Source organism: Hyperoodon ampullatus (genome assembly GCF_949752795.1).
Source record: "Hyperoodon ampullatus genome assembly, chromosome: 3".
NCBI classification, from domain to species: Eukaryota; Metazoa; Chordata; class Mammalia; order Artiodactyla; family Ziphiidae; genus Hyperoodon; species Hyperoodon ampullatus.
The window spans coordinates 67,134,797-67,161,380 of NC_136916.1; the positions used below are offsets into that span (position 1 = coordinate 67,134,797).

At 48.3% G+C, this 26,584-nt stretch overlaps 1 protein-coding gene across 2 annotated transcripts in view; it reads left to right on the top strand.

Moving 5' to 3' along the window:
• The window catches only part of ACSBG1 (acyl-CoA synthetase bubblegum family member 1), a gene marked incomplete at both ends in the record, with an annotated part of 60,273 nt that overhangs the window by 3,136 nt on the left and 30,553 nt on the right, over positions 1-26,584 (top strand). The window contains 3 exons of one of the 2 annotated variants that reach the window (XM_079700729.1): positions 15,851-15,900; positions 19,107-19,205; positions 20,229-20,329. In XM_079700729.1, the coding sequence (XP_079556855.1) occupies positions 15,851-15,900; positions 19,107-19,205; positions 20,229-20,329 (250 nt within the window). Of the gene's footprint in view, positions 1-15,850; positions 15,901-19,106; positions 19,206-20,228; positions 20,330-26,584 lie in introns of those variants that run through there. The other variant, XM_079700730.1, reaches the window with a different exon arrangement.

Below are 26,584 nucleotides of genomic sequence, written 5' to 3' on the forward strand. Positions count from 1 at the left end.
TGGTATCTTTATTATCTATCTGTTTTCATAAGTATACATTCATCTATTCAAAATTATTTATTGTTGAATATGTCAGGTACTATGCTAAGAGAATATCATAGAAAACAAAACAAGCCCCTAACTTAAGGAATTAACATACTTGCAGCAAAGACAGACATGAACAAATAATTATATAATTACCTTTTTTTGTTGTTGTAAATTTATTTATTTTTGGCTGCTTTGATTCTTCATTGCTGCGTACGGGCTTTCTCTAGTTGCATCGAGCGGGGGCTACTCTTCGTTGTGGTGCACGGGCTTCTCATTGCGGTGGTTTCTCTTGTTGTGGAGCATGGGCTCTAAGCGTGCAGGCTTCAGTAGTTGTGGCACGCAGGCTCAGTAGTTGTGGCTCATGGGCTTAGTTGCTCCGCAGCATGTGGGATCTTCCCAGACCAGGGCTTGTACCCGTGTCCCCTGCATTGGCAGGCGGATTCTTAACCACTGCACCACCAGGGAAGTCCCAATAATTATACAATTACTTATTAAACTACAAGTGCAAAAGGTGCCATGAAAGAATTAAGGGGAAAAAGGAGGGAATGTGGTCATTGCCACTGAATTGCACACTCAAAAATTATTAAAATGGAAAATGTTTAATTTCTTAAGGTCTGACTCGGAGGTTGGTGAAGTCTTCCTTGGGAAAAGTAACATTTAAGCTGAGACCTGAAAGAGGAGTAGGAGTTGGTAGGGAAAGATCTTTCTAAGAAAAGGGCATAGCACGTGCAAAGGCCCTGAGGTGGGAAGGAGCTTGCAGCGTTTGAGAAACTAAAAGACCAGTCGGGGCTTCCCTGGTGGCGCAGTGGTTGAGAGTCCGCCTGCCGATGCAGGGGACACGGGTTCGTGCCCTGGTCCGGGAGGATCCCACGTGCCGCAGAGCGGCTGGGCCCGTGAGCCATGGCTATTGAGCCTGCGTGTCCGGAGCCTGTGCTCCGCAACAGGAGAGGCCACAACAGTGAGAGGCCCATGTACCGCAAATAAATAAATAAATAAATAAAATAAAAAATAAAAGACCAGTCGGCACAGGACAGAGGATGTGGGAGTATATTATAAGTACCACAGGAAGGCAAGGTCAAGAGTCCCAGGATAAAGGGCAGGGCACATCCCAGAAGTCAGAATCCCTGGGGCAAAGTAACCCTGGGCGTAGACCTCTTTTTTTTTTTTTTTAACGATTATTTATTTATTTTATTTATTTGGCTGTGATGGGTCTTAGCTGCAGCATGCAGGATCTTCTCTGTGGCAGCAGGATCTTTTGTAGCGACTCCTCGTTGCGGTGTGCGGGCTTCTCTCTAGTTGTGGTGCTGAGTGAGCAAGCTCAGTAGTTGTGGCGCGTGTACTCTCTAGCTGTGGTGGGCTGGCTCCGGAGTGCGTGGGTGGGCTTCTCTCTAGTTGTGGCACACGGGCTCCAGAGCACGTGGGCTCAGTAGTTGTGGCACCTGGGCTTAGTTGCCCTGTGGCATGTGGGAACTTAGTTCCCCAACCAGGAATAGAACCCGTGTCCCCTGCATTGGAAGGTGGATTCTTAACCACTGGACCACCAGAGAAGTCCCAGTGCTAGACATCTGAATACAAGTCTGGATGCTTTCATGATGCAGATGAGCCCAGGCCAGCACTGAGTTCCTGCAGGGGCTGTAGAGTCACTGGCTGGGGTCAGTAGAGCCCAAGCTGGCCTGGAATCAGAATGCTAGGCTGGAAGCTGACTCACTCTGTCCCTAGGCAAGTCCCTGAATGGTAGACTCTCAGGCCAGTGGGGGTTTTTTAGGTCACTGAGTCTAACCCACTCTGTCACAACATTCACATATTGTCAACCTACCCTGACTTGAATACCTCCAGGGACGAGGAACTCACTACTTATCTCTTTGTCCTGCAAAAGACATGGGCAGTGGTAGTGGGAGAAAGTCCTATATCACCCTGGGTTCTATGAGTGCCCCCTGGGTCCTGGCACTAGCCCTCCTCCCCAGGCAGCCCTGGCTCCTTGCAAAGGAGCCTGTGAGGAACATTTAAAGTCAGGGCTGGGAAGGTGCTTTGGAAACTGCAAAGGTCGCACCATGTGAAGGACATCTAGGACCTAGCTTGGACTCTAGCCCCAAGCAGCTGTAAAATAAGAATTTACATCTGCAAAATATAATAGGTTGTGTGTAAGCAAGATTTTCATATAGTGAAATGTACAGATATGAATATAATTTGATGACTTTTGACAAAAAGTATATACCCCTGTAATCAACAACTCAGTAGAAACATAGAACATTTTCATCAGCCCAGAATGTCCTCTCTGCTCCCTTCTAGTCAACTCTCACCCCCATTTTTCCTTAAGCAAACCAGTTTTGAACAGCCACTGTTTTCTGGCTGTTCTTGAACATCGTATAAATGGAATCACACAGTATGTACTTTTCTATGTCTGGCTCCTTTCACTCATCATGATGTTTGCATGATTCCTCCATGTTGTGAAGTGTTTCAGTAGTTCATTCTTTTGTACTCTTTAGTAGAATGCAGCTATGTGGCTAGACAACGATTTGTTTGTCCATTTTCCTGTTGAGGGCATTTGAGTTGTTTCCAGTTTGGGGATTTTATTAATAAAGCTGCTACGAACTTTCTTGTATAAGGTTTTTTGTGGACATATATATTCATTTCCTTGGAGAAGACCCTAGAAATACAACTGTTGTATCAGAAGATAGGTATATGTTTAAAGAAGCCACCAGAAGTTTTCCAAAGTGGTCATGCCATCACCGAGAGCAGTTTCTGTTGCTCCAAATCTTTGTTAACACTAAATATTGTTAGTCTTTTTAATTTTAGCTATTCTGGTGGGTGAATAGTGGTATCTCATTGTGGTTTTAATTTCCCTGATAATGATGTTGAGCTTATTTTCATGTGCTTATTGGCCATTTCTATATCTTCTTTTGTGAAGTGTCTATCCAGATCTTTAGACCATTTTATAATTGTGTTCTTAATCCTTTTATTACTGATTTACAGAGATTTCTCTGTATATTCTGGATATCAGTCCCTAACTAGATACTTGTATGGACAATATTATCTCCCAGTTTGTGGCTTGTCTTCATTTCCTTAGTGCTGTCTTTTGATGAGCACACATCTTTTTATTTGATAAATCTAATTTATCTAAGTATTTCTTTTATGGTTAGTGCTTTTGCATCCTCTCTAAGAAATCTTGGCCTGTACTAAGGTCACAAAGATACTTTTTTCTATGTGTTCTACTAAAAGCTTTAGCCTTTACATTTAGGCCTATGATCCATCTCAAATTAATATTTTCTTTTTTCCCACATTTTTATCCAGTTATTCAAGTGCCATTTGTTGAAAATGATTTTTTTTCAGTATTAAATTGCTGCGGCTCCTTTGTTTAAAAAACAAAAAAAAAGAAAGTCAACTGTCCATATGTATGGGCCTATTTCTGGATTTCCTTCCATTGAACTATTTTTCTATATTTATGTCAATACACACTGTCTTCATTACTATAGCTTTATATTAAGTCTTGAATCAGATAATGTTGGTCCTCCAACTTTGTTCTTTTTTTTTTTTTTTTTTTCCAAGATTGTTTTGGCTATCCTGGGAGCAGTAGGCAGCCTCTAAGATGCTCCTTAATGATTCTTACCTTCTGGATTCTTGTGTAATCCCCTACCCTTGAATGTGGGCCAACATAGTAACTCATTTCTAAGAAGTAGAATATGGCAAAAGTGATGGAATTTCACTTCAGAGATTTGGTTACAAAAAGACCATGATTTCATTTTTACTGCTCTCCCTCATTTTCTTACTTGCTTGCTCTGAGGGAGAGGCCCAGGTGGCAAGGGCCTGAGGGAACCCTCTGGTCAACAAACAGTAAGGATTTGAGACCCTCAGCCCAACAACCTGCAAGGAACTTAATTCTGCCAACAGCCCCATGAATGAGCTTGGAATCAGATCCTCTCCCAGTTGAACCTTCAGATGAGAACACAGCCCTGGCTGACAGTTTGATGACAACATCACAAGAGATTTTGAGCCAGAGGCACTCAGTTAAGCCACACCTAGATGTCTAACCCACAGAAACTGTAAGATAATAAATGCTTGTTTTTTAAGTCACTACATTTTGGGATACTTGTTATGGAATAATAGGTTACTAACACAATAGCTCCTTTGTATTTCCATGCAAAATTTAGAATTATCTTGTCAGTTGCAACAAAAAAGAGTGCTGGAATTTTGACTGAGAATGCACTGAATCTATATTTCAAGATGGGGAGAATATCCTGATCAATGAACATGGTATGTATTTCCATTTACTTAGGTCTTTGATTTCTCTCAACTATGATTTGTAGTTTTCAGTTGTAGATGTCTTACACATTTTTTCCTATATTTGTTCCTAAGAATTGTATGGGTTTTAATACTATGTAAATTGTATTTTAAAGTTAATTTTCTAATCATTTGTTATTTATATAAAAATATAATTGATTTTAAAAAATTGACCTTGTATCCTATGATATTACTAAATTAATTTATTAGTTCTAGTGCTTCTTTTTTTTTTTTTTTTTTTTTTGTGGTACGCGGGCCTCTCACTGTTGTGGCCTCTCCCGTTGCGGAGCACAGGCTCCAGACGCACAGGATCAGCGGCCATGGCTCATGGGCCCAGCCGCTCCGCGGCATGTGGGATCTTCCCAGACTGGGGCACAAACCCATGTCCCCTGCATCAGCAGGCGGACTCTCAACCACTGTGCCAGCAGGGAAGCCCTAATGTTTCTTTTTATAGATCCCCTAGGATTTTTTTATACAATTTTATACAATTTTGTTATCTATTTTAAAAGATAGTTTTACTTCCAATCATTTTGCCTTTTATTTAATTTATTTATTTATTTATTTTTTGGCCTTATGGCACAGGCTAGGACCTTGAATATAATGCTGAATAGAGGTAGTAAGAGTGGGCATCCTTGTCTTGTTTCTAATATATTTAGCATTTCCACTGATCTTCATTCCTTCTTATAGATCCATGTTTTCCTCTGGTGTAATTCCTATCAGCCCGAATAAATCCCTATAGCATTTCTTGTAGTGAAAGTGTCCTAGTTAATCTCTTGCTGCTTAACAAATCACTCAAAACTGTGGTGCCTCGGGCTTCCCTGGTGGCGCAGTGGTTGAAAATCCGCCTGCCAATGCAGGGGACATGGGTTCGTGCCCCGGTCCAGGAAGATCCCACATGCTGTGGAGCGGCTGGGCCTGTGAGCTATGGCCGCTGGGCCTGCACGTCTGGAGCCTGTGCTCCGCAACGGGAGAGGCCACAACAGTGAGAGGCCCGCGTACCGCAAAAAAAAAAAAAAAAAAAAACCAACTGTGGTGCCTCAAACCAACAACAATCATTTATTATCTCTCATGGTTTCTATGGGTCAGTAATTCAGGAGCAACTTAGTTAAGTGGTTCTGGCTCAGGGTCTCTCATGAGGTTACAGCCAAGATGTCAGCCAGGGTAATACTCATCTGGAATTGGAAGACCCTCTTTCAAGCTCACTTATAAGGTCGTTGGTAGACCTCTGTTCCTCATTGGCTGTGTTAGTTTCCTGCTGCCACTTGAACAAATTACCACAAGCTTGGTGGTTTAAGACAGAATTTATTTTTTCACAGTTCTGGAGGCCAGAAGTCTGAAATCAGTTTCACAGGGCTAAAATCAAGGTGTCAGCAGGCCTGTGCTCCCTCCAGAGGCTCTAGGAGAGAATCCGTTCTTGGCCTCTTCCATCTCCTGGAGGCTACCTGCATCCACCCTTGGCTTGTGGTCACACCACTCCAATCTCTGCCTCTGTGGTCACATTGCCTTCTCCTCTGTGTGTGTGTCAAATCTCCCTCTGCCTCCCTCATGTAAGGATACAAGTGAGTGCATTTAATGCCCACCTGGATAATCCAGAATAATGTCTCTGTCTCAAGATCCTTAATTTAATCACATCTGCAAAATCCTTTTTTAGGGGGTGGGGAGGGGAGGCATGTAAGGTAATATTCAGTTTCCAGAGATTAGGAGATGAATATTTGAGGGGGGGTGGGGCATTTTTCAACTTACTACAATTGGTGTTGCCCACAGACTTTAGTTTTGCCAGTGGACCTCTCTATAGGCTGCTTAAGTGTCTTCTTTTTTTTTTTTTTTTTTTTTGGTGGTACGCGGGCCTCTCACTGCTGTGGCCTCTCCCGTTGCGGAGCACAGGCTCCGTATGCGCAGGCCCAGCGGCCATGGCTCACGGGCTCAGCCGCTCCGCGGCATGTGGGATCCTCCCAGACCAGGGCACGAACCCACGTCCCCTGCATCGGCAGGCGGACTCTCAACCACTGCGCCACCAGGGAAGCCCTTAAGTGTCTTCTTGACATGACAGCTGGTGGCTGGGCCCAGGGCCATCTCAAAGTTTTCTTTACTCATATGTCTGATGCCTGAGGTGGTAAGACTCAATAAGCTGGGATTGGGAACAGCTGGGGAGCCTCAGTATCTCTCTCTCTCTCTCTCTCTCTCTCTCTCTCTCTCTCTCTCTATTTCTATGTAGCTTCTTCACATGGTCTCCTTCATGGTGGCTTCAAGGTAGCCAGATTTCTGACATGGTGGGTCAGGGATCCAAAAAGCGTGTATCCTGAGAGAGTCAGGTGAAAACCGTATCACCTTTTATAATCTAGCCTTGGAAATTACATAGTGTCACTTCTACTACATTGTATTTGTTAGAAGCTGGTCATTAAGGCCATCCCATATTCAAGGAGAAGAGAATAAAACTCAGCCTATTGATGGGAATAGTGTAAAGAATTTGCAGACATGATTTCAAACCATCACAGAAGTGCGCTGGTGAAAAATCCTCCCATCCTGCATTTAAATGAAGTGTCATTATTTCACTTTGTTTTTAATTGAAATATAGTTGGTTTACAATGTTGTGTTAGTTTCAGGTGTCCAGCAAAATGATTCAGTCATATATATATATATATATATATATATATATATATATATATATATATATATATATTCTTTTAGATTCTTTTCCATTAGAGGTTATTGTAAGATATTGAGTATAGTTCCCTGTGCTATACAGTAGGTCCTTGTTGGTTATCCATTTTATATTTGCTTTCATTATGAAAGATGTTTTTTGAAAGATATTTGATGTTGCCTCACAGGTAACTGAGGTTCTGTTCATTTTTTTAATATAACGGCTTTATTGAGATATAAATTACATGCCATAAAATTTACCCATTTGAAGTATAAAATCCAGTGGTTTTTAGTATAGTCCCAGAGTTGTGCAAACATCACCACAGTTCATTTTATTTTATTATTATTTTTTTGTGGCTGTGCTGTGGGGCATGTGGGATCTTAGTTCCCTGACCAGGAATGAACCCGTGTCCCTTGCAGTGGAAGCACGGAGTCTTAATCACTGGACCACCAGGGAATTCCCCACAGTCCATTTAAAAATATTTTCATTACCCCAAAAGAAACCCTAGATCCATTAGCAGTCGCTCTCCATTTCCCCTCAAGCCTCCAGCCCTAGGCAACAACAAATCTGCTTTTTGTCTCTATACATCTGCTTATTCTAGACCTCTCACTTAAATGAACTTATATATCATCTATTGTGAATGGCTTCTTTCACTTAGCATGATATTTTCATGATTCATCCGTGTTGTATCATGTATCAGTACTTCATTCCTTTTATGGCCAAATAATGTTCTAGTGTATGGACATGCCACATTTTGTTTACCCAGTCATCAGTTGATGGACATTTGAGTTTTCATTTTCTGGCTATTATGAATAATGCTCCAATGAACATTTATGTACAAGTTTTTGTATGGACATACGTTTTAATTTCTTTTGGGTATAAAGCTAGAAGTGGAATTGTTTGGTCATATAATAACTCTATGTATAACTTTTTGAGGAACTAGCAGACTGTTTTCCAAAGCAGCTGCATTACCACCAGCAGTGTACAAGAGTTCCAGTTTCTCCACATCCTCACCAATGCTGTTAGTATCTGTATTTTATAAACAGCCATTCCAGTGGGTATGAAGTGTTATCTCATTCTGGTTTTGATTTGCATTTCCTGATAGCTAATGATATTGAACATCCTTTAATGTGCTTGTTGTCCATTTGTATATCTTCTTTGGGGAAATGTCTATTCAAATCCTTGCCCAGTTTTAATTGGGTTATTTTTCTTTTTTCTTTCCTTTCTTGTTGTTGTTGAATTGTTAGAGTTCTTTATATATTCTATACAATTCTCTTATCAGATAAATGATTTGGAAATATTTCCTTCCATTCTGTGGGTTATCTTTTCACCTTCTTGATGGTGTCCTTTGAAGCACAAAGAGGTTTAATCTTGATGTAGTCCAATTTACCTGTTTATGTTTTGTTGCTTGTACTTTTGATGTCATAGCTAAGAAGGCTTTACCTAACTGAAGTCCACCTCCGTGCTTTCACTGCCTAGGGTGTGGGTTCCACCCCTGGTCAGGCAAATAAGATCCCACAAGCCATGTGGCGTGGCCAAAAAAAAAACCCCAAAACAAAAAAATAACAACTTAAGTCCACATAGATTTTCTTCTAATATTTTTACAGTTTAAGCTCTTACATTTTGGTCTTTGATACATTTTGAGTTAATTTTTTGTGTATGGTATGAGGAAAGGGTCCAACTTTATTCTTTTGCATGTGGATATTGAGTTGTTCCAGCACCATTTGTTGATTTGTACCATTTGTTGAAAAGTATACATTCCGCATTGAATTGTCATGGCACCCTTGTTGAAAATCAGTTGACTATAAATGTGAAGGTGGATTTCTGAATTCTATATTCTATTCCATTCATCTATATGTCTATCCTATGCCAGTATCACTTTGTCCTGATTACTGTAGTGTAGATTTATAGTATGTTTTGAAATCAAGAAGTGTGGTCCTCCAACTTCGGTCTTTTTCAAGATTGTTTCGTCTATCCTGGGTCTTTGGAAGTTTCATAGTAATTTTAGACCAGTTTGTTAATTTCTGCCAAAATGCCAGCTAGGATTTTGACAGAGATTATGTTGACCGATAGATCAATTTGGCTATCTTTTTTTTTTTAAGTTTTTTTTTAATTAATTTATTTTATTTATTTATCCCTGGCTGCATTGGGTCTTCATTGCTGCCCGTGGGCCTTCTCCAGTTGCGGTGAGTGGGGGCTACTCTTCATTGCAGTACGTGAGCCTCTCATTGCGGTGTCTTCTCTTGTTGCAGAGCACTGTCTCTAGGCACGTGGGCTTCAGTAGTTGTGGCGCGTGGGCTCAGCAGTTGTGGTTTGCGGGCTCTTAGAGCACAGGCTCAGTAGTTGTGGTGCACGGGCTTAGCTGCTTCGCGGCATGTGGGATCCTCCCGGACCAGAGCTCAAACCTGCGTCCCCTGCATTGGCAGGCAGATTCCCAATGACTGCACCACCAGGGAATACCCAATTTGGCTATCTTAACAATATTATTATTGCCATCTTAACAATATCAAGTCTCTTGATCTTGAGATGCCTTTGCATTTGCTTAGCTCTTTGTTAATTTCTTTCAACAATGTTTCATTCTGTTCAATGAAAAAATCTTTTTTCTCTCTAGTATTTGGATTAAATAATTTCTATTATTCTGTCTTCATGTGTATGAGCTTTTTTGGGGGGGTTGGTTTCCAATCTGCTGTTAAGCTCATCTAGTGAATTTTTCATTTCAGAGATTGTACTTTTCTTATACTTTCTATTTTTATGTTGTGATTCTCCATCTGTTCATCAGTTATCATTTTTTCTTTAAATTATCAAACATGTGTTAGTAGCTGTTTTAAAGTCTTTGTATATTTATTCTAACATCTGTGTCATACCTGAGTATGTTTCTATTGGCTGTTTTTTTCCCCTTGATTTTGGCTCACACTTCCTGCTTTTTCAGATGTCTGATCATTTTTTGTTATATGTTGGTTACTGTGATATGTCAGGAGTATGCTGATTTGAAGAATTTAAAAATACATGTGCATTAAACTAGTGTCTCAGCCACAATGCTCTGCCTTTCTGAGCCAGTTGCTCCTAAGAAAAACCCATGTTGCTGGAGAGTGTGGAGAGGGATAAGGAGCTTCAGAGAGCCTCACCCAATTTTAGGCAGAGCATATGGTGGTTCAGAACATAAAATCTGGAATCAGATTGCCTGAATTTGAATCCCAACTATTCCAATTACAAGCTGTATAACCTTCAGCAAGTTACTTCATCTCTTTGTCCTTCCATTTCCAATTAGATGGGGGATTCTAATTTAGTACCTACTTTATAAGATCATTGAGATAAGTAAATGAGTTAACACATGTAACGCAATTGGAACAGCACCTGGCACATACTAGTTGCTCAGTAAATGTTAGTTCTCACTTTAAAAAAAGTGATACCATGTTTCCCTAAAAGACCAGGCTCCCACAGCGCTGTGCCTCCACCTCATGACCCCCTAGCCTGCCATGCTCACAGATACCTCTCCTGTATACAGGCCATGTACGTGCCTCTCTCCTTCACCCTCCTCTTTAGACTGTGGGCTCCTCTAGGGCAGGGACCAAGTCTGGGAACCAACATTCATATGCTGCAGGGACATGACACCCCTGTTGGTAGAAGTCTAACTCCCAGCTTTGCCCCCAACCTGACACCATGAAGTTCCTCTGGCCGAGGAATGGGCAGTATTCTTCCCTCCTCTCATCTCCTTAGTAGAAACATGGAAAACCACCTATCATCAGAGCTGGGACTTAGAGACTATTCCTTCCACTCCTTCATTTTACAGATGGAGTAACTGAAGTCCTAACAGGAGAAGTGTGCCCAAAGTTAAACTCGTGGTACTTCAAATAAAAATGGCAAGTGATGGGAGATGGCAATGTCCTAGGAGTCTTTGCTTTGTGTTGGAATTATGTCGACTCCAAGCTTCATACTGCTCTCCCAATGATGATTCAAAACACCAGCTGACAGTGATCTGTGTCTGTCATCAATACAACATAAGAAAATCGTTTGATGGTTTAAACCTTGGCTATATACAAAATTTTTCAAAATTTTGGAGGAAGGGTGTAAAGAAGGGTCTAATGATGAATGATTGGAAGCAGAAGTTTAGAGGACCATGGGATGCCCACCTTTCTACACCTCCCACCCTTTTGCCCCCGCCCCACCCACTCGAATCACCCAGTAGACCTGAGACTATTGAGGTATAGCCTGTTGGTTAAGAGCATAAACACTGAAGCCCACTTGCGCAAATTTCCATCCTACTCTGCTAACTGAAAGATCTTGAGCAAATTACATAATCTCCTTGTACTTCAGTTTCCTCATCTGTAAAGTGGAGATAGTGATAGAAATTACCTTACGGGGCTGTTGTGAGGATTAAATGTGTGAATATATGTGTAAGGTGCACAGAACATTGCCTGGCGCACAGTTAGTGCCGCGTACCTGTTAGCTATTAACCATTACTATCGTTACTTTGCCTTGTTTTCCCCCAGCTCCTCAGGCCTGGGAGCCTAGTAACACCCAACCTCGTAGCCTTGTCTCTACCTGGTGCAGCAGAATACCAGCTCATGCCCCCAAATCACCAGTCATAGACAGAAAACTGGAAGACCCTCTGTCTGTGACTTATCTGAGGAAACTGAGTCCCAGAGAGGACCAGGGACTTGCCCAAGTTTACCCAACTAAGGCAGAACCTGGGTTAGAATCCAGATGTCCCAGTGCCCAGGGACCTGTCTTGGGCATGAACAGACTCCTTCCAGGCTTTACAGGGGAGCTCAGTGTGACCGTACAGACTGTGTGATTAGCTAGACAGGGTTAAACACTGAGCCACTGCCAACTGGGTTAGAAGTCAGCTGGCTGGCGGGACAGCCCCACCACCATGGATGGTGGGAGCCAAGGTGAAGCTGGGACTAGCCTTTGGCCTCTCAGCAAACACTCTACTGTTGGGCCCTTAGACTGGGGGCTCAGTCACAGTCAAGGGCCCCTGAGTGCCTGCCCCAAATATATTCCTTCTGGTGGATCTGGGGGGATATGTCTTAGACCACCCTTGCCCCGTTCTCACCCTTTCCAAGAGACCATGGATCCCCAAAAGATCTCTGCATTGGCCAAAGTCCCCCTGTGAGCTGGGGGACCAAGGCCAGGGACGGTCCACAGCCTGAGTCTATGACCAGGTCCCTGTATCCTTTTCTGTCTGCACCAGCGTCCCCTGCTGCACCATTGCCTGGGACGCTTACCCTCTGCCTCTCATAAAATAAACCTTCACCCCTATCCAACTTTCTCCCTTTAATTTCGCTGTACCCCCTACCCCAGCCTGGGTCTGGTGACCCCACAGTGACCTTGAATAAATCTTTGTTTATTGACTGTCAGTCCCATCATCTCCAAGCCTTCGAGGCAGGGACCAGGCTCACTGGGCTCACCTCTGCCCCCAGGCCCCCTGCAATGTCTGCAGAGGAGGCACTCAGTCAATAATCATAGTAGGAAGGAGGAGAGTCATGGAGCCGTCCGTCATGGGGCGGGGAGAGATCATTTCCAGCTCTGAGAATATGGGCTTAAGGTTTTTATCTCATGGTAGACAATTATGTTTTAAAAAGTAACACCCAGACTCTCAATGTTAAGTGCTCTGGGATGGGCTCAGCCAGGGCAGCTCCAGGAAGAAACATGAGAGCTGGGGGTCCCTCCCAGAGGGCTTCAGGGAGGAGGAAGGGTCTGAAGAACAATTGGAAGCTTCTGCCAGGGGAAGGCAACCTTGTGGCTTTTCTGTTTGTTTGTTTCTTTTTTAACATCTTTATTGGAGTATAATTGCTTTACAATGGTGTGTTAGTTTCTGCTTTGTAACAAAGTGAATCAGTTATACATATACATATGTTCCCATATCTCTTCCCTCTTGCATCTCCCTCCCTCCCACCCTCCCTATCCCACTCCTCTAGGTGGTCACAAAGCACCGAGTTGATCTCCCTGTGCTAGGGGATAGAAAGGGAAGATGACACATTTCCCAAGCCCTCCTGCCTAGAATAAGCCCATTTGCCCAGCCTCCTCATCAGTTTGGGAACTCTATATCCAGAGTGGCTGTCGAGCTGCCCGGGAGGGGTTGAGGGATCTGGGCACGTGTTCCTGCTAGCCCCCGAAGTGAAGACACTTCTCCCGCCATGCCCACCCACATCAACCCCCAGTGCCAACTCCAATCATCAACAACAATGCTCTGTCCTCACTAGGAAAGCGGGAGGAGGAGGAGAGGGGCAGCCCGTATTCTCTTCAGGACAGAGGAAGAGTCCGCATTCCCTTCTGGGATTCACTGGGTTGGTTGTTAATATAGCATGGGCTTCCCAAGCCCCCTGGGTGCCCTGAAACTGCAAGAGAGCATCTGGAAACATTGGTGGCGGGGCAAGGGGAGGGCTTCTAGCAGTTTCTCAAAGGGCTCATAACTCATGGGAGGCTCAGGACCAACACCCCAAACCCAAATTGTCAGGGTGCCCTGAGGTGGCAGTGGGCAAGGATCACTGGGGGAAAAGGCCATTAAGAAACTGGAATTTGGGACTTCCCTGGTGGTCCAGTGGTTAAGACTCCGCATTTCCAATGCAAGGGGCACAAGTTCGATCTCTGGTTGAGGAACTAAGACCTCATGTGCCACGCAGTGCAGCCAAGAAACAAACAAAGAAACTGGAATTTGAAAGGGCAGAATTCTCTTGAAGTTGGTGTGCTGGTAGTGACATGCCAGCTTAGTGTAGCAATCTGGAAGTCATCTGCCATCTGACTGGGTGGAGGACCTTGGAATAACTCCTGCCCCATCCTGCCACTATGCCCTGACCCTTAGCCTTCAAATTAGGACTTAGGTTCCCCCTAACACCCAGTGGGACTGCCTCCATTTTTTTACTTCAACCAATCCCCACTCACCCCAAGGCAGTTGGCAGGTGAAAACTAAGGTGGGGAGGTAACTCTGGGGTGTTGGGAGTGGGAGGTGAAATGGAACAGTTGTTGGGAGGGGGGTTTCTAGAGAGCATGGCCCAGGTTTTAGAAGATGCAGGTTTACTGCCACAAACCTGAGAGTCTCTGGAATGAGGTGCAAGTGGAGGGGGCGTTTGAGGACAGAGGACAACGTGCAGAGATATTGTTACCATGGAAGAGGGGCTTGCCAGAGGCAATGTGAGATGGAGCTGTTGGCTGAACTTTTTTTGTTGTTGTTGTTGTGGTACGTGGGCCTCTCACTGCTGTGGCCTCTCCCATTGCGGAGCACAGGCTACGGACTCACAGGCTCAGCGGCCATGGCTCACGGGCCCAGCCACTCCGCAGCATGTGGGATCTTCCCGGACCGGGGCATGAACCCGTGTCCCCTGCATCGGCAGGCGGACTCTCAACCACTGCGCCACGAGGGAAGCCCTGGCTAAATTTTATGATGCAAATAATGGTTAGATCTAGCTTATGTGGTGTCCTGGTTTCAGGGCCAGTTATGGAGACCTGGATTTCAAATGCCATCTCTGCCTCTTGCTGGCTGTGTGACACTGAACAAGTCTAAAACTCTCTGGGCCTCTGTCACCACACCTGCAAAATGAGACTATTACTACATTCCACATTAGGTTGTTGGGAGAATGCAAAGAGCTAACGCACATAAAGCACTTGGCACAATACGTGCATTTAGTAAAGAAAAGTTAAAAAAAAAAAAAAAAAAAAAGGTCAAACCTCCTGCCCAGCCCCTGGGGCCCAGGGCTGGCTCCAGGTGGAGGGCCCAGTGGCAGGAACAGTGTCCTCGTGTGGCTCTACCAAGGATGACAGCCAACACACCCACCTGCACTGGCGTCTAGACCCCTCCCCTGCCTCCCACCCTCTTTATGTAAGCCTCACAGGTGAGCAGCTAGGACCTGCACCAGATGGGTCAGAGGTATCTGGGGCCACACCTCACCTGCAGGCCCAAGGCAGGATGGGGCGGGTCCCCATTGATGCCCAGCCCCACTGCATCATCACCTGGAACCAGGGGACCCGGCAGCGCTGGCTCCCACACCCATGATGCTTTAGCTGAAGGAGCACAGGGGATGTTGAGCTCTGTGCCTGCCAGCCCCAAGGAGGAAGGTGAGTGCCCTGCAGCAGCCAGACCTTCTCGGCATGCAGTCCTCTCTAAGTCCTCGGTGGGGGTCTTCTGGCTGGGAGTCAGGAATCACAAGAGAGATTTCAGGGGCACTGATCTTTGAGGTGAGACAGGCAGGTCATGCAGACTAAAGAGCGGGGGTGGGGGGCGTGGGGTCCACCGTGCAGGGGAATGGGGAAGGCAGTGGGAAGCAGCGCTGCAGACTAGGTCACTGTTGAGAGCTCCAGCCTGTGCAGAGGGACCAGCCTCTGTGGCCAGGACCGTGGGATTTGGAGGAGGCACTGCTCCTCTCCCTACTTGGGGTTTTTAGGATTTGGGAAAGTATTTGGGCAACGCCCTCCATTGAAAACATCCTGTGGCGTATAGGAGTAGGGTTCTCCCTTTGCCCCCAGAGCAGAGAGAGGTGAGAACCAGAACAAGAAACGGTGGTGTGGGGCAGGGCGGTTGCCAATAGTGGGCAGGAGTCTTTGCAAAGCAGGAGGCCCAAGAATTTGATGTATTTGCTCATCCTGGTGACCGATTGGCCCTGGGGACTAGAGAGCCCGGAGCCCGAAGGCAGCCACCTCCTTCAATGCTGCGTTGTTCCTGATGCGATCAGAGCATGTGGGCTTAGGAGGCGGTAAACTGCAGTCAGGTACCGAGGCCGGGAGCCAGTGAGTCACGTCCAGGAAGGAGGGCAGGTGCCCCCTAGCCCAGCCAGGCCGCGAGGTGACTCATGCTGTGTGTCTATTGCAGGATGGTTTTGTGGTGCTGGACCTCTCAGGGGACAAGCTCTCTGAGGTTCTCGCTCTCTCCCCGGTGAGCTCGCAGGGTGTGGCCACCCCTCGGGGACCATGCCAGAGGCACTCCTGCTCAGGTCTGCCAGCTCCACCCTGAGGACCATGTGAAGAACAGGGATCCCACCCTCTTCCCACCTCCCAGCCCCCACGCTGCCTCCCAGGGAGAGTACCCAGGCTTGGCAGGGTGCCTGGACCCCCAGACTTGGATTGGGACTTTTCACCCTACTTAGCACCATCCTAATCTCACCAAAGAATTTCCTCCTACTTATTCCCCAAAAGATCCATGAGAGTTCACCAGTAAGGATGAGAGCTGTTGATTTACTAGGCACTTTACATGTATCCTCTTATCCTCACAACAGCCATAGGATTTAGGCAGAAAACCTAGGCTCAGAGAGGTACAGTGACTTGCCCAAGGTCGTACGTCAAGTAAAGTGACTTGAACAGGCCGACTCTGGTAAATCTCCATGCTCTATTGTTTCAAGAAAGCATTTATTGAACACCTACTGCACACAGAGCAGAGGGTTGATTGGGAAGAAAGAGCCACAGAAATAAAGAGGAGATGGATCCCCATCCATGAGGGGTTCACATGGAAAACGAAGGCTCCCCTCGACTTACGTGTCACGCACATAGTGACAACTTGGAAACAATTAGATCCAACCAACATTTACTGAGCTCCAACTGCATGCCAGAGAGTACTTAGGGACAGAGGTCAGGGTTGAATCAGACATGACCCGTACTATCAAGGAGCTTCCCAAGCCACGTGTGGCCTTCAAAGCCCAAACCTGAGTGTTTGAGGGCTACAAGGGTGAGAGGTGTGGGGGATAATCCGGGAGGACTTCCTGGAGGAGCTGAAGGAAGCTTTTGGCAGGCTGTGTCTTTTTTTTTTTTTTTCGGTACGCGGGCCTCTCACTGTTGTGGCCTCTCCCATTGCGGAGCACAGGCTCTGGACGCACAGGCCCAGCGGCCATGGCTCATGGGCCCAGCCGCTCCGCGGCATGTGGGATCTTCCCGGACAGGGGCATGAACCCGTGTCCCCTGCATCAGCAGGAGGACTCTCAACCACTGTGCCACCAGGGAAGCCCAAGGCTGTGTCTTTAAATGGTTCCCATCAGCTCTTCTGCCAAGATTGGAGGAGAAAGGAGAGCCAGTTCAGAGAAAGGAGAGTGCGGGCTCTCCCAGACTCCTCTGCCTGCCCCCCACACCTCACAATATGTCTGCTCATACATGCCCTTCAAGTGTTTTCTTGCTCCCTGTGCTACTGGGCAGGTGCTGAAGAAGTTTTTGCTTCTGTGAAAGTGAGTAAGGCAAGATGCTCATAGTGTGTTTGTGTGTGTGTGTGTGTGTGTGTGTGTGTGGAGTGTGAGCTGGGGTTGAGAGCAATTCCTGTCCTCACCAGGGATACTTTTTGGATCTTCTTCTTCCTCCTAGGAATGAGTAAAGCAGAGGCAAGTCATTCTGCTGCTTAGGAACTTCCGCCTCTGGGACTGAGCCAAGTTCTGGAGCGCTGTATTCCAGGAGGAGTCTAAGATTCCAGAATGACAGGGATATTGTGCTAATCACCTTTGACAGGCTCATCGTGTTGACTATAATAGTCGTACCTCACTTGCTGGGGTCATTTACCAGCCACTTGTACCTTCTGGAACAGCAGCAAGAGTTAGAAGGGGCCCAAAATGCTTTTGAGGAGTCAAAACTGAAAGGATTGCTCCCCAAATCTCTTTTCTTTGAGGAAAACATTATAAATTCCACTTTGGAAGCCATCTCTTCTGAGTTAAATGACAATTCTAACAAGCTGGGATATTTTATTTCCTAGTCTGCTACCAAAAAACCCTGTAAAGTGGGAGGGAGGTGAGCTGCTAGAGACGAGCACAGTGACAGCGGCAAGAAGTGACCACTAGTAAGGCAGGTGAGGATTAAAAACTAAAGACGACCACGGCCAACAAAGACGTGTGAGGCAGCAGCCACCTTGGGGAGGGGCAGATGGCCCTCAATGCGATGCAGTTTCGTTCATTTTTGTCTTACAAGCCAGACCTGTAGAGTTTGTTGCTAGTATGACCTTGAGTGAAGTGAGCAGGAAAAAGTTATCGGGAGGTCCAGCAAATCCTGTTTCAGATGATGGACAAGGATACCCTCCCTCTAAGGGGACTAAATCTTGAAGGTTCAAACCAAGAGGAAGAGCATACTTTACTCATTTGGATAATTAGGTGGTTTTTTAAAAAATTAATTTATTTTATTTTTGGCTGCATTCGGTCTTCGTTGCTGGCGGGCTTTCTCTAGTTGTGGCGAGCGGGGGCTACTCTTTCTTGCGGTGCGCGGACTTCTCATTGCAGTGGCTTCTCTTGTTGCAGAGCATGGGCTCTAGGCATGCAGGCTTCAGTAATTGTGGCACGTGGGCTCAGTAGTTGTGGCTCGCAGCTCTAGAGCACAGGCTCAGTAGTTGTGGCGCACGGGCTTAGTTGCTCCACAGCATGTGGGATCTTCCCGGATCAGGGCTCGAACCCGTGTCCCCTGCATTGGCAGGCGGATTCTTAACCACTGCGCCACCAGGGAAACCCATTTAGCTATTTTAAAACCAGAACCAGTTTATGCAAATTTTATTAGGTGGCAGAAATGCTGCCTGTACATTTTGATGGTGAGGATTTAAAAGCAGGCTTGTTTGTGAGGAAGCAGTTAAGATGGTGAGAGATTACAGCCAGTGATGCCTCCGCTAATTTGGGAGTGGCTGCCCACAGCTGGTGATTTCAAAAGCTGATTGGCTTTAAGCACTGGGTTTACCCTGTGGGCAGCCCTATATTTTGAGGACAGGGGCTGAGATAGAGCATGGATGTTACATCAAGTTCACAGTCCTCCCCCGGACTCTCAGTGTGGGACCCTCAGCCTAGTTATGTGCGTGTCCCCCCATTTGCCCTGTAATTGTCTGAGCCCAGAGTGCAGGAGCCACTTGATAACATTATAGTCTTCTTTGTCCCAAGGTGGAGGCAGCTTTTCCTCAACAACCCAAGAGAGTAATGGCAGTAACCGATGATCCAAAGTCAGCAGGACAAGTCCCACGGTGTTCAGAACCCTCTGTTTCCCTCTGCCTGGCACAGCAGGCCTCACCCCAGAAGCATGCTTTGTCATCTTTTCAGTCCTTCCGGCAGCCTCCCTGGAGCAGGTCACCATAGCAACAGAAGGGCTGCTTCAGCCCTGTGGCCCAGCCTTGTTCACAAAGTTCCCAAGAAGGGGACCAGCTTGGCACCCCACTCATCCCCCTCCTCCTCACTGCCCTCCCTTCATAACCTCATGATGTCTTTTGCTTTAAAACCTATCTCAGGTTCTTAAATAGACTGCCACCAGGTGGGCCTGAATGTGTTTGCAAACTTAATTTGAACCTGCGGTACCAGCAAGGAGTAAGGACAAATGTGAGAAGCAGGTAACTGAGCAAGCTGCCTGGGGACTAGGTAGGGATGGGACCAGCCCCACCCTGACAGACAGGTGGGATTCCCTGGAGCCAGGGTCCTGCCCTCAGGGCTGCCAAGACCAGCTGCACGGGTTGCACACTGCACAACTCCAGTAGGCTCTGTTTACATACCCGATGACTGTGAAAGGTGTCCCTGGAGTTGAATAATCCTGCTTGACCCTAAGGTGTATACTGAACCCCATCTGCTCATCCACCCAGGAGATTGAGGTCTGGCCAGTTGAACCCTGACGAGGAATCATGTCAAGGAGCAGTGAGGCTGAGTTGATAATGGAGGCCCAGTAACCCCGTGGGCTGTGTTGACCAGAAGAGGAGATTCATTGTCCAGAGCCGCCAAGCCTGGGAGGCAAGGGGGATCTGGGCCAGGAGTGAAGACAGATGGCAAGAGCCCCAAATTTCCCTGGTCCCATGCCTGTTCTGTCCATCAGGGCATGGACATAGGGCACACTCACAGACACCATTGCAGGGGAGAGGACCTCACTTGGGGGCCTGCTTAGGACTCGTGAGAGCTGTAGGAGTGTCCTCAGCTCCACTCTGAGTTTCTAAGCATGGCTATTCCCAAAGCCTGAGGGCTGGTGGGTGTGGAGAGAAAGGGGGTGGGGGCACCTCCCAACCCTCAAAGTTTTCATGCCACTGGAGTGGTGCTCAGAATCCTCCAGTGCCAGACCCCAAGCCTTTCTTTGTCCAGATGGGGACACTTGAGCCCAGAGAGAGGCATGCATTTGCCCAGAGTCTCACAGCAAATTAAAGCAGAGCAGGACTTGATTTTTGTTTCTACTGAGTCCTTAGAACCTGAAGGGGAGAGTGGCATGGGGGTGAGGTTAGCTCCTGCAACTACTAAGGTCTTGTCCCCTGACTCGCCCGGGAGGCAGAGATGCCAGTGTCACCCCCGGGGCTGCTGAGATGTGTCTGGGCCAGCATCGGGAGCCCAGGCTAGTCTGCCATCTTCTAACAATTGTTTTCCCCCTCCCCTGCCAGCTCCCTGACTGACGGGCACACACTCTCCAAAGAGCCCCTAAGCCATGCTCTCAAGCTCTCATCCCCAGCGAAGGTGAAAGATGCCCAGTTGAATTCTCCAGGTGAGCCAGGTGGGAGGCTGCTGGGCAGAGCAGGGTGGTCCAGGGCAGGGATGGAGCTGTGCTGGGTGTGCTGGAGGGGGTTGACGGGACACTAACGAAGCAAGCCAGGGGACCCACACAGGACAGAACTTTGGGGGACGGGGCAGGTGGAAATCCTGATCTCCATGCCCACAGGGACCCCACCACGCCCCTACCCTCTTTGCCGCCATCAGGGCCAAGCTTGATGGAAGGAAGCAGGAGGAAGTTTTTTTCTTCAAGAAGTTTGGGAAGGAGAGAGGTCAGGGGTAGAAAGACAGCTGGGGCCTCATCCAGGGCAAGCTGCTGATACCTGGGATCTCGACTCAGGGTTGCTGAAGGATGGGAGGAGGCCCAGATAAGCAAGGCCTCGGAGAGTCCAAGCGGGTTGACTGGGCTCAGGGGCAGGCTGGCCGGCCCGAGCTGGCAGAGTTGTTTCTGGAAGCTTGGGAGGCCACATGCTCTTTTAAGGACGTTCACTTCCAGATAATTGCACCTTGTGAGAGGCAAGAGTTATCATTTACCCTGACGAGTCATCAAAATGAAAATAACGCAGCTTTTGTTCATTTTTATTGGCTGTACAACAACATTGTAGCAACAACAGACGTTTAAAAAAAAATGCAAGGAATCAGTGCCTGGCACAGAGGGTCACTGCCTCCCGGGTTCAGTGCTGTCCTTGGGATGGTACATTGTTGCCGTCTTGTCGCTGGTCCGTGTCACCTCTCAGGGGTGAAGAGCTTCCTCTGAGGTGCTGGTTTTCTCAGTTGTGATTTGCCCAGCTTCAGGCTCCTCAGAGAAGCCAGGTGGTGACCCCGAGGCCACTCCCGCTCCCTTGGGCGTTTGGGTGGGAGCTGGTGGGTGGGGAGATGACAAGCTGACAGTTGAACTGCTTGTGTATTTTGTAGAATGTTCTTCAATGTGGGTACATCCGGAGTCTTCCTCGTGGCTAGACAGGGTTTGTGGATTTAGGGGAGTGGGTGGTAGCATTCGACGTGGGACTAGCTGAGGAGGCCAGTTCCAAGGGTCCCCAAATGGGGCAATAAAGAGGCCAGTGATCGGGGAGAGGACTGGGGCCTTTGTTCTGAAGACTCTTCCCTCAGAGTTTCTTCTGACTTGGCTTTCCCTGTCAGAGGACAGGCCTGATGTGAGGGCAGGAACAGAGTCGGGACCTCTCTCCTCTGTCACAAGCACTGTTGTGGGCTGGAGGGCAGAAAGCTGGGCCAAGGTCACCATGCCCATAGTCTGTGAGGAAGCTGAGACATAAAAGGTGTAACAAGGGGAGACACCAGACCAGGGCTTCAGAGACCCTGCTCCCCAGGCTGCCTGGTCCCTTGGAGACCAAACGCCAGTCCCCTCACCGCGGCAGGGCTCGCTGCTGCCATCAGACAAGCTGCCCCTCTCCCAGGCTGGGTGTCTTGGGGTGGCCTCGGCAGGGATCTGGCCTGAGGGGTGCACTTTCCCGGAGTGGACTCTGCCTCTCTGCTCTTCCTTAGAGATGAAGAGGGACCTGGACCAAGGAAAGGATTGACCGATTTCTGAGGGGAAGGGTTTGAAAGGCACCAAGAGAGCCCAGGAGAGGGGCCAGCTGGGCCCAGGCAACTGCCACACTCTCTTCCCGAGAGCCAGGGCAGCTCACTGACTTGCTGTGTTGCTGCGTCACCTCTGGCAGGTCCCATCAGCTTGCTCAGGCTTTCTTTCCTTGGACTGGATCATTCCTTCTCTGCAGCGCTCAAAGAGCAGCTGTCAGCACCCGGGGACTGTGCACAGCAAAGCCCTGGAGCTCAGAAGTCCTGACTGTGAGTGATGGCACTGGTGTTTTGCAACTCAAGGGGCAGGAAGGGAGCCAATGTGGCGCAAGTTCAGTGTCCCGTGGAGCAGTCCGTGTCGGGAGTGTTTCCAAGGAGGAACGAGTAATCCGAGCCCCTTGGGCCTCAGTTGCTTAATCTTAGTTAGCATCTGGCAGCCCTGCAGCAGTGGGGCACAGAGAATAGACAGGTTTCAAACAAGCGGGTAGGGAATCCCAGAGAGGGACCCATCAGAGAGGACTGGCAGCCAGGGGCCAGGCGACGGCCGAGGGTGAGAAGGGGGGCACCAGCTTTAAAGGAGGGGTGGGGAAGGAGTAGGCAACTGTAGGGGAGGCAGCAGGGCCATTGTGGTTTATCAGGACTTCGGGAACCTGGGAGGGACAGCCAGGCTGGGGGCGAACCTGGACTCTCCATCCTCTGCGCAGGGCTAGGCTGCTGGGGATACTGAGATGGACAGTATCCTGCCCTCAGAGAACTCCTAGTCCGAGGGAAGACAGCCTCTGGGTGGAGGGCAGACAGCCTCTGGGTGAGGGACACACAGAGGCTGAGGAAGGAAGGCCTGCTACCTGGGAACTGGGTGATCAGGGTGCTTCCTGGATGAGGAGGACCTCTAGCTGGCCTCAGACGTTTAAGCTCCCTCTGGGCCTGGGCCTGAGCTGAGTGGTCTGCCCTTGGGAGTTTAGCATCTAGGGCTGGTGATAAGAAGAAGGGGACAATCTGGGAGGGGCTGAGGAGGCTTCTCAGCACCATTGCCCAAGGGACCCCAGGCACTGCCCAGGGCAGTGCTAAGCAGACCTCATTGGCTCCCACAAGCCTGCCCTGTGGGTCACACTCCTCCGCACCCCAACTCGTGTGGCCTCCAGGGTTTTGAAGGGTGGAGGGGGAAGCTCTGGAATGCAGCTGCAGTAAGATCCAGATTCACCATGGCTTGAGTGCCCACTGTGTGCTGGCCTGGCCCTGGGGCTTATTTCCACGATTCCCCAGCAGCTCCAAGAGTCCGGGCTCCAGACTCTGTATGGGAGAGGATATTGGAGCAGCCACATGTGGGGAGGGGCCTCGAAGCTGCCATTTCCATAAAATTGAGGAAAGGCAACTATCTGTACCAAAGACTGTTTGGGGGAGGGGGCTTCAGCGGATTACAAGAGGGGTTAAATCGTTCTTCCCCACACATCTGCCCCCTTAATAAGAGCAGCTTTTACTGAACATTTACCGTATGCTAGGCTCTGTGCTCAGGGATAAACTTTCATCTTTCATCTTCTCTTCATGGCAGCAGTGGGGTGGGCACTTTTATCATTCTCATGTGGTAGGGCACACCGAGCTCAGAGAAGTTCAGTGAACTCCTCAGAATGGCACAGCTAGTAAGATGTGGAAGTCTTAACTGGCACACTGCCTCTTTGGGACCGTTTAGGTGTGGTCCCCTCCCCTCCTGCATGCCCTGGCCAGCCCCTGCCTCCTAACTGCCAAGCTGCAGTCCCTCTGGAGAGCTCTTAGAGGCTTGCCTGCAGGAATCAGAGTTCACCTGGGTCTCCTTGAGTTCCCAAGAAGCTGGAGGGTCCTCAAGCTCTGGTCCCCAGGCTGGGCTCTGAGCTGCCCAGATGGCTGTTCTCCAGGGGACAGCTCCACTGAGTTGGGCCACAGAGCAGCTGGGATCTGACTTCCACACAAAGGCAGCCTTGTGCTGGGCCTAGACATACATTTTTTTCTAGCCCTTTCTGGGTTAAGCATGAACACCAGCTGGATCAAGGCAACATCAAGACCACAGGGAAGAGGAGGGGATCCAAGGGAAGCAGCTGCCGGGGATGGGGCTGGTGGAGGTGCTGGCCAGGCCTATTCCCTGCACTCACTCTCCCTAGGAAACTCTCACACCGACTGGGGAGTTTTGAGCTGGAGGTCAGGAGGCTGGGAGCTCAGCCCAGCTTGTTCACCAGGCCTCCCTCTGTCCCACGCTCCTACCCTTTCCCAAATGTTTCAAGGGCATGCGTGGTGTTTTGGCTGGAAGGAGACAGGTACTACCCTTGTCCTCAGGGAGCTCAGAGCCTGCAGCTGGGGGGCAGGGAGGGGCCCTGGGGACAGTGTGAGGCAGAGGATCGCTGTCATTTCAGCTTCTGGTGGGAGTGGGGGATAGGGGAAGGTAGGAAGGACTTCCCAGAGGTCAGAGGAAATGGGAACAGGTGGTAATCTCAGCCCCACCAGCTGAAAAAAGCAGAGCCTCTGGGGATCCTTGTAAAAACTCTTCCCTAATCAAAATGTTCAGTTCTGTCAAGCCACAGGTGTGCCAAGGGCTGGACAAACTGTTCTGGCCCAGGCAGGCCTTGACCCTAATCTCTCATCATGTCCTGAAGCCACCGTGGCCTCTTCCCCTCATATATCCCCAGAGTGCCTGGCATGGGGCTAAGCAGGTTCCAAAGACCCTTAGCAAAGGGTCCCTGTATGAAGAGGGACACTCCTGGTGCTCGTCCCAGACAGGCCTGTGCAGCAGGGGCTACAGGATGCCATGCCCTGAAGAGAGACATCTGTCCCGGCCCTAGAACCACATTTACCCAGGATCAGTGTCTCCCTCCTTCTGCTTAATCAGCTTCATTCCGAGGCTGTTCCCACAGGCTGCAGAAAACACCCTGGGCTTCTCCTCTCTGCTCTCGTGTTTCTCCCTTTCCCAGCTAATTGAGAGTGACTTCCTCTGCTGTTCAGGAGCCTTTATTCCAGAGCCCCAGAGAACACAGCTCCCTGCGTGCCTCACCACTCCCAGCATAATGGGTGATTGTAAGACACAGACCGGGGTCAGGCCAAGACGAGGTGGGGCAACATGAGAGAGAGCGCGAGAGGAGACAGAGGCAGGACAAAGTGCAAGCGGGACCTTGGGAAAGCCCACCCCCAGCACTCAGAGGACATTCTCTGGGTTTGTGTTTGGGGCTGTTGGCTGCAGGCTGCCTGCTAGCTGGGTTCCCTTAGATCTACCCATAGATCTAACCATCAGATGCCTTGCGGAATCAGGTCTGGTTTGGATCTTGGGTGCCTTGCTGGGTGATAGGGACCTTGATTGGGTCCTGGGCATGTTTTGGCTGTTATTGCAGCAGTGAGATGGCTGGGCATGGGATAGACCTATGCCCCTGTTGAGTTTCGAGGTGAGGGGATGGGGACAAATTTAAGGGTCTGGCAACCCATCCTGATTTCTTACATTTCTGCTATCCTCCAAGGAATCACCTGCAGGTAGGCAGGCTGAGACGTACCACAGCAGCCCTGGACCCACTCGTGATGCCTCCCTCCTGCTCAGTTCTGAGCAGCCTACTTTGTGGCAGAGGGTCAGGGGACTCAGGTACCACTCTCCTCTTCCGCCAACACCATCCCCAAAGGAATAGACCATGGACCCCCGAGCCTAAACTTCATTCACTGACCAGCCCCCTAGCCACTGGATGCAAGACAGCTGCCAGTCAGAGGTCTTGTCCTAGACAGTCCCAGCTCTGCCCCTAACTTGCTGTGACCTTGGCCATTCCTTCCCGCTCTGAGACTCAGTTTCTTCTCCCTCTGATGGTACTATGTGTAGGAATGCCCTGCCTCCACTGCTCTAGGATGCCCCACCCCCCACCACTCCCCCACCACTGAGGTCTCAGTCTATATCCCTGATGGGCATCACATGTTTAGTTTTATTTATTCTTTTGGCAAACATTTATTGCAAGTCCAGTGTTTACATCAGAAGTTCAGAGTCTAGTCAGAAAGGACGGAGAGAGATTTCTTGAGCACCCACCACGTGCTAAGCTTTTTAACAATATTACTTTGATGCAGATCTTTTTAGTTTTCTCTCTGCATTTTTATATGCACTTTTGTTTGTTCCCTTTTTTTTCTATTGAGGGTATACTCTGGACATCTCCTTGTGTCATTAAATATTTTTTAAATACTATTTTGATGACTGCCTATAATATAAATCCATGGTATGGCTGTACCCTAATGAATTTATCATGTCCCCCTATTGCACACTGGGTTTTTTCCAATGATTTTGTTAATAGAAACAGAGCTGCTAAGATATCCATCTTCCTGTTCTCCCTCTGTGTGTCTCTGATTGTTTCCCAAGGGTACTTTCTAGAAGTGTGATTGCTACGTCAGAAGTTACTACTTTTTAAAGCCCTTTGATATTTATTGCTAAATTGCTCCCAGGAAAGTCATACCAATTCACACTTCCAAATGCCACAGCACCCTTGCCAACAGTGGGTGTTGTCTGTTTGTCTAATTACATCTTTGCTACTTCATGTTCTTTGATTTTAGGAAAAACCCAGGTAGGTAGGTAGGTAGGAAGATAGATAAGTAGGTAGGTAGTTAGATGAGTTCAGATGGCTTTAGTTGATGGAGGTTATCATGAGGACAGGCAGGGAAGAAAGGACGCTTAGAAAGTGTCCAGTGGGGATGGGAAGAAATAGACCTCCATGGTTCCCCACTCTGGTGA